The sequence below is a fragment of the Megascapheus bottae genome, chromosome 17 (assembly GCF_031878675.1).
Source record: "Megascapheus bottae isolate mThoBot1 chromosome 17, mThoBot2.hap1, whole genome shotgun sequence".
NCBI lineage: Eukaryota > Metazoa > Chordata > Mammalia > Rodentia > Geomyidae > Megascapheus > Megascapheus bottae.
In genome coordinates, this window is record NC_143525.1 from 33,937,683 (window position 1) to 33,944,959 (window position 7,277).

A 7,277-nucleotide genomic window follows, 5' to 3' on the forward strand; every position below is an offset into this window, starting at 1 on the left:
GTTGGGGCCAGGTTATAGAGATTGCCGTGGGACCCCAGCCTCCCAGAACCATAGACCACTGGATTGTACTCAGCCTCTACAGCCTGGGGCCTATGATCCAGGGAAAGCCAGGGCCTGCTTGCTTGCCTGCCTTTGGCCAGTAGGCTTCCCAAGCTGGCGTAAAGCAAAAGAATCCTGTCTTGATCTTGGTGTGTGTAATTGTGTCCTAATCCTGGGTGTCTAACTCCGGGCAAGTCACCTCTCTGAGCCTCCGGATCCAAAGTAGGATGCGCCATGTATGTATACCCGTGAGATGAGAGGCACCCAGAGCAGGCAGAATGCTCACCAATCAGGCTGGACACGGGTGGCTCACCCCTGTAACCCTAGCTAGCTACTCAGCAGGCTGAGATCTGAGATCATGGTTAGAAGCCAGCCAGGGTAGGAAAGTCTCTGAGATCCTTATCTCTGATTAATCAAAGAAAAAGTTGCAAGTGGAGCTGTGTGGTAGAGCACTAGCCTTGAGCCAAAAAGAAAAGGAAGGAATAAAGAAGGAAAGAGAAAGAGAGCTCAAGGACAGCACATAGGGCCAGAGTTCAAGCCCCAAGACTGGCAAAAAAAAAAAAAAAAGTCTTCTCAGTAATCACCCCAGCACTCCTCTTCCTGTGTCCACCACCCTGCTTGCTGGCTGCTGCTTGGAACAGGAACTGCACCTATAGGTGGCCTCAACATCTCTTCTTATCTCCATGAACAAAATCCCCTCCCAGGTAGTTCATTGGAGCTCACCCCATCCCACCCCCCAGCTCTTCTGTCAGCCCATTGCAGCCAAAAAGTAGGGGAAAATGAAGCCCAGAGATGGGCAGGGACCCATGGTCAGCTCCACAGCCACCTTGGAGCTAGAGCTGGGTCTTTTGCCTGTGACTGTCAGAATGCCTAGGTTCCCATCACTCTATTTTCCCACTTGACCTGGTGGGGGGCAGGGGCGGGGGTGGGGGAGTGGGGAGGGTGGTGTCTGAAGGCCTGTCTCCCATACCTGCTGTCTTCTGCACTGGCTGCTCTTCTCTGGCGGAGAGCTCCTGGCTGAGCTTCATGCCCTAGGGTCCCCAATGTGGACTTGATGTCCCTTTCTCCCTGCTGGCTTGGGATGAGGCCTTTAGTACATATGCCTGAGGACATGGCTGCACTGTTCCTCTGATCCAGGGGCCCAGCCTAGGGATGTGTCCTTGAGCCCAGGATGGGCGGGGGCTGGGGGAGGGGGTCAGAAGCCCTGGAACAGATCAAGGGACATCAGTCCTTGCTGTCTCCTGCTCTGTTTACGAGCTACCAGCGTCCCTGAGCAAGAAGGAACAGGCGGGGCAGAGGGCATTGCCAAGGTGGCACGAGGCGGGACATGTGCCTTGTGTGAGACGGTGTCTGCCAAGTGTCAGGCACCTGGAAGTGCTGCTCTGAGGAACCCGAGCCCCCCACTAGAGAATCTTGATCCCTTGAGAAGCTGACCTCTGACTTGGAGGTAGCCAGCGTTCAGGGACCCCCTGCCCCCGCCCTGACTCAGAGCCCCTCCACAAATGAGTCTTGGCTCTGCTTATAGCATCTGACGCCAGAGGGGCTGAAAATAGCCCCTGGAGAAGGGGGAGAAGGGGACTATTTAAAGGGCCCAGGAGGAGCAGAGCAGAGTAGAGGGAACAAGGAGCCAGCGATCATGGCTACCGTGGAGCTGAGCTGCCAGGTGTCAGAGGAGAACCAGGAGCGCCGGGAGGCCTTCTGGGCTGAGTGGAAAGACCTGTCTCTGTCCACAAGGCCGGAGGAAGGGTGAGTCTGGGTCAGCTGGGAGCCCTGCCTCTGTTTCCCTCAAAGCCCTCTCCCGAGCCATCTGAGGCTAGTGTACAAAGCCCCGAAGTCCCTATGGGTGAGGGCAGGAAGGGTGATCGCTGAGGAGAGCAGAGTAGCCCCTGCAGCCCCAGGGAGCTCCTACCAGGCCTGCGCCTGACAGGCGACAGCTCTCGGGGGCTCACGGCCTGCATCCCCCTTTCCAGCTGCTCCCTACATGAGGAGGATAGCCAGCGGCATGAGACCTACCACCGGCAGGGGCAGTGCCAGGCCCTGGTGCAGCGATCCCCCTGGCTGGTGATGCGCCTGGGCATCCTGGGCCGAGGGCTGCAGGAGTACCAGCTGCCCTACCAGCGAGTGCTGCCGCTGCCCATCTTCACCCCCACCAAGCTGGGCGCCGCCAAGCAGGAGCGTGAGGAGACCCCCATCCAGCTGCGGGAGCTGCTGGCACTGGAGGCAGCTCTGGGTGGCCAGTGCACAGAGCGCCAGGATGTGGCTGAGATCACCAAGCAACTGCCTCCCGTGATCCCTGTCAGCAAGCCCGGAGCCCTTCGCCGAACCCTGTCCCGCTCCATGTCCCAAGAAGCCCAGAGAGGCTGAGAGGAGGCACTTGACGCGGGCTCCACTGTGCCTGCCCTGGGCTGGGCCCATCCTGGCCAGGACCATGGAGCTGCTGGCCGTGGCTGCTTTGTAGTTTGCCCACAGTTGGGGGGCTATGGAAAGTAGGAGCCAGAGACCAGGATGCCTGGGTCCCCTGAGTTCCCAGAAGGGAGGGGAACAAAGATGGTGGACGCATGGGGTAAAGAGCTGGGGGCCAGCACAGCCGAGCACCCTCAGCTTCAGAAGTGACTGAATGATGCTGGTTAGGGCAAGAGGCCCCTGGGGGCAGTAATGTGGTCCAGGCTTCAGGTTCAGAGAAGCCAAGACGAGTGGGAGTGAATCAGGAATGCTCTGGGAAGGAAGCTTGGAGACTGGAGGGAGGGGGATGTGAAGAGGGCAGAGGCAGGGCAGAGCCCCGGCACCCTCTCTTAGTACTGCAATAAAAGCTCAACCGTGTTCCAGCCTTGCTTCTTTCCTTGTGGTTACGGGGGCCCAGTGGAGGCCAACCTGTCGGTGCCTCTCTATGCACTTCTGGGAACAGCCTTACATCTGAGCTAAATATGGCAGAGCCAGAGGGTACACCTCATACTTGGGAGTGGGGTTCAGAGCAGAGCTGTAAAATAAACAGGTTGGCTGTGTGGTCCTCTTCCCATCTCCTGACTGATTCTGCTGCCCACTCCTGGCTTCCATGTCCAGCCCCTGGCCCTGGGGGGTACCCGGCAAGCCAGCTGGCATGGGAATTTGTGGAGAATCTGAAGGGGCTTGGCATCAGGACTGTCTTTGGCTGTGCCTAGAGTGTGTGTGCCTGGGAGGTCAGTGACCCCAAAGTCCTCTCAGCTATATTTCCAGACAGAATCCATCTGTGGCTGGGGTCAGGTTCTCTACGCTCCCTGGCCAGAGTGACTGGGAGGAGGGGGGAGTGATGGGGTCAAGTTCCTGTCTGTGACCCCTGCAGCTGTTACAATGACTCATGTCCCTGGCTTCCTGGCTCAACAAGACTTTCTCCTTGGGACAAGGAGGGGCACAGACTAGACTGGGATTAGAGGAAGCCAGGGGCTGATCTTAGCAAAGGCTAGTAGCCTACCCAAGGCAGAGGGGCCTTTGGGCAGGGCGGGGGGATATCATGGAGATGCTGTGGACAGAATGGCTTCCCATTTGAGGGGATCTAGCATCTTTCCTGTCTGGTACCTGCAGGCCTGGCCTGGACAGGTCCCCTCAACAGCAGGCAGAAGTGTGGTTGGAGAGAGGACAGGGGTCAGAGATTCCAGCCCAGCAGAGTACCAAATATATGGTCTCCCCACCCCCAGGGGTCATGAGCAGGCAGAGCCTGTGTTCAACACCCCGTCACCTGGGCTGGGTGTCGCCAATATGGCAGGAACACAGGGAACCTTGTGCCCTGGGAAGCCCAGATAAACATCTCAGAGCCCAAGGGGCCTCAGAAAGGTGGGGCCTGGACCTGGCTGTTCCCTGTTGGGCATGCTAAGTGCATTAGCCCTACTCACCTGGCCTATCGCTGCTTCCATTGGGCAGGACAGGGAGACTGAACCCAATTCCAGGCCCCAGGGCAATTGTAGCAGAGGCCAGAACAGACTGTTCTTTGAGGTGGGGATGGCAGGCACTGGAGGAGGGCCAGAGGAGAGTTGGGGTGCCATTACTAAGGGTGTCCCAGAAGAAAGGGAGCCAGTGGGGCTCTGGAGACCTGGAAGGAGGGCACTGGATTTTGGGGACTGGGAGGAACCAGGGCCTAATTCAGACCTGGGGGAAGAGAAGGCATGGGATGGAGAGCAAAAAGAATAAATGGCGGCCAGAAGCTGGCAGAGAGAGAAGCCAGGACACCGGGGAGAGGTGCAGAAGGCTCAGGAGCTGAGGTGGGGGCTAGGGGAAGGACCAAGGCTGGAGGGCTGTGGGAGGCCCTGCAGAGGGCGGGTGGAGCGGGACCTGATGTTCCAACTCCCCCCCCCCCCACCTCCGGCCTGTCTGCTACCAGGACACTAACAGAGATGGATGGGGTGTCCAGGCGCAAGCGGCCCGGGGCGGCTCATCGCTCAGCCGTGGCCCCGCAGCCCAGCGGTCGGGGCGGGGGTCCAGCAGTATAAAGGGGCGGCGAGGCGAGCGGGGCACACGGCAGGCCAGGGCTGCAGGATGAGCCGCGCAGATCCGAGTCCCGCCGCCGACGCGAGCCTGGGCCCCGACCCGGGCCGGGCCGCCGTGGCCTCGGCCTACCAGCGCTTCGAGCCCCGCGCCTACCTCCTCAACAACTATGCACCGCCCCGCGGGGACCTGCGCAGCCCCGACGGCGTCGGGCCGTGGAAGCTGCGCTGCCTGGCTCAGACTTTCTCCACCGGTGAGCCCAGCACGGGGAAAAGGAAGCAGCTGGGATAGAGAGCATGAGCAAAGGAATGGTGCGTGTGTGCGTGTGTGTGCGTGTGCGTGCGTGTGCGTGCGTGTGTGCGTGTGTGTGAAAGAGAGAGATGGGGAACAAGAAGCAGAGATAAGTAAGTAATGGATGTCATTACTTGGCCTAGTAGAGTGCTTGCCTAGCATGCACAAAGACCTGGGTTCGATTCCTCAGTACCACATACACAGGAAAAGCCAGCAGTGGAGCTGTGGGCTCAAGTGGCAGAGCTCTAGTCTTAAGAAAGCCCAAGGACAGTGCCCAGACCCTAAGTTCGAGACCCAGGACTAGTTAAAAAAAAAAAGGGGAGGAAGAGGTAGCTGAGCACACTGGCACACGGCTATAATCGCCGCTACTGCCCAGGCAGGAGGATGGCAGCCTCTGAGGAGATCCAAGCCATCCTGAGGAACGTGGCAGGACTGGACCTCTTGAAGAGAGAGGGAGGGAAGGGTGCTCAGGGGCGGAATAGGGGGCGCAGAGACTGTGAGGAAAGCAGATGCAGAAATTGGGGAGAGGAGTTGTGGGAAGGCCAGATGCCTCCAGGCCTCCCCACTTAGACCTCCTCAGATAACTGTTTTCCAGATGTGGAATCGGAGCCACAGAAACCAAGCTCCTTTCCCAGTCAGTCAGTCCAGGCCCGACCCCAGGGACAGCCTGATTCGGTCTAATTTCAGAGGGCCACCGAGGAGGGAGGAGGAAGGCTGGGGGAGGGTGGAGAGGCGGAGGGGGAGGGGTGTCTGAAGCAGGGCTGACTGCTTGGGCAGGCACAGAACCTTCTTCCTTTCTTCTGCCAGGTGAGGTGTCTGGACACTCCCTCATAGACATTGGCTCGGGTCCCACCGTGTACCAGCTGCTCAGCGCCTGCAGCTACTTCGAGGACATCACCATGACTGACTTCCTGGAGGTCAACCGCCAGGAGCTGGGGCTCTGGTTGCGGGAGGAGCCCAGGGCCTTTGACTGGAGTGTGTACAGCCAACATGTCTGCCTCATTGAGGGCGAGGGGTGAGGAGAAGGGGTGATGGCAGGACCTTCCCATGGAGCGGCCAGTGGGGGGGCAGCAGAGGGCCGAGGGCGGGCGGGGGTGGGGGCTGAGACCTGCCTTGTGTCCCTCCTCCCCCCTGCACAGTGAATCCTGGCAGGAGAAGGAGCGTCTGCTGAGAGCCAGAGTGAAGCGGGTCCTGCCCATTGATGTGCACCAGCCTCGGCCCTTGGGAGAGGGGAGCCCAGCACCCCTACCTGCCGATGCCCTGGTTTCTGCCTTCTGCTTAGAGGCGGTGAGCCCAGACCTTGCCAGCTTCCAGCGAGCCTTGCAGCATATCACCACACTGCTGAGGCCTGGGGGGCACCTGCTCCTCATTGGGGCCCTGGAGGAGTCATGGTACCTGGCTGGGGAGGCCAAGCTGGCTGTGGTGCCTGTGTGTGAGGAGGAGGTGAGGGAGGCCCTGGTGCTGAGTGGCTATGACGTCCGGGACCTTCGCACCTACGTCATGCCTCCCCATCTCCGCACAGGGGTGGATGATGTCAAGGGCATCTTCTTTGCTTGGGCCCAGAAGAAAGGGGGGTTGGAGGTGTGAGAACCCTGTGTGCCCATGCCCCTGGCCTTCAGCCACCTGCTCTCCCTATTGCCTGAGGTGGCACCTAATAAAGATATCCTTCCCTGCTGCCAAGTGTTCGCTGTCTGTAGTTCTGGGGAGTAACTAGGGGGCAGAAGATCTCATATTAGAGGTGTGCGGGGCCCATCTTAGCCTTTGTTTTTGCTCAGAAGCCTCCATGAGGGTAGCATTCCGTACACTCCTCCATCTCAAACTCAGGAAGGCTATATAGCACCTATTGCTGGCTCCGCCTTGCAGCTCAGTGGTGGGGGTCCTGTTGTTCGGTTGCCAGGAGAAGCTCAGAGCTGTTAAGTAATAAGCTGCAGTGACTCAGGTTCAGAGCTGAAGCTGGAGAGTCAGGAGATAAGTGGAGTGGTGATGGGGTGGCAGGGAGTTGAGGGGTGTTAAAGCAGGCCTGAGTGAAGAGAAGCACCAGTGCCAGCTTTCCCTCCCTCCAGACTGGACTTGAGTTCTGTCCAGCCTCTGCTTTTGGTCTTTCCCACTGCCCTGCTAGAGACCCTACCTCTGTCTGTTGCCTCCTTCCCACCAGCCCACTCTATACACAAATATGGAGTAGAATCAAAGTGGTGAGACAGGAAATCAGTTTATTATGCATGTGTCTTGCTATCTCCCACTTGTAAAATAGTTCTTTAGTATCAAAAGGGTCTGAGGCTGGAGTCAGGGGCCAGGGCCGGGAGTTTGGTCTAGTGGTAGAGTGCTTGCCTAGCATGCACAAAGACCCAGGTTCGATTCCTTGGTACCACATACTTAGAAAAAGCCAGAAGTGGTGCTGAGGCTCAAGTGGTAGAGTTCTAGCCTTGAGAAAAATCCAAGGACAGTGCTTAGGCCCTGAGCTTAAGCCCAGGACTGGCAAAAAAAAAAAAAAA

The 7,277-nt window shown here is 58.6% G+C and overlaps 2 protein-coding genes across 2 annotated transcripts; both read left to right on the plus strand.

Annotated features, from left to right (window-relative positions):
* Window positions 1–1,472: 1,472 nt before the first annotated feature.
* Tcap (titin-cap) lies at window positions 1,473–2,853 on the plus strand. Its single transcript, XM_090351684.1, has 2 exons — window positions 1,473–1,785; window positions 2,010–2,853. The coding sequence occupies exons 1-2, from the start codon at window positions 1,676–1,678 to the stop codon at window positions 2,401–2,403; spliced, it is 504 nt and encodes a 167-aa protein (XP_090207810.1). The 5' UTR covers window positions 1,473–1,675; the 3' UTR covers window positions 2,404–2,853.
* Window positions 2,854–4,499: 1,646 nt separating this feature from the next.
* Pnmt (phenylethanolamine N-methyltransferase) lies at window positions 4,500–6,372 on the plus strand. The gene is made up of 3 exons (XM_090351685.1): window positions 4,500–4,747; window positions 5,593–5,800; window positions 5,925–6,372. Exons 1-3 carry the CDS (start codon window positions 4,546–4,548, stop codon window positions 6,370–6,372), a joined length of 858 nt encoding a protein of 285 aa, XP_090207811.1. The 5' UTR covers window positions 4,500–4,545.
* Window positions 6,373–7,277: the final 905 nt, after the last annotated feature.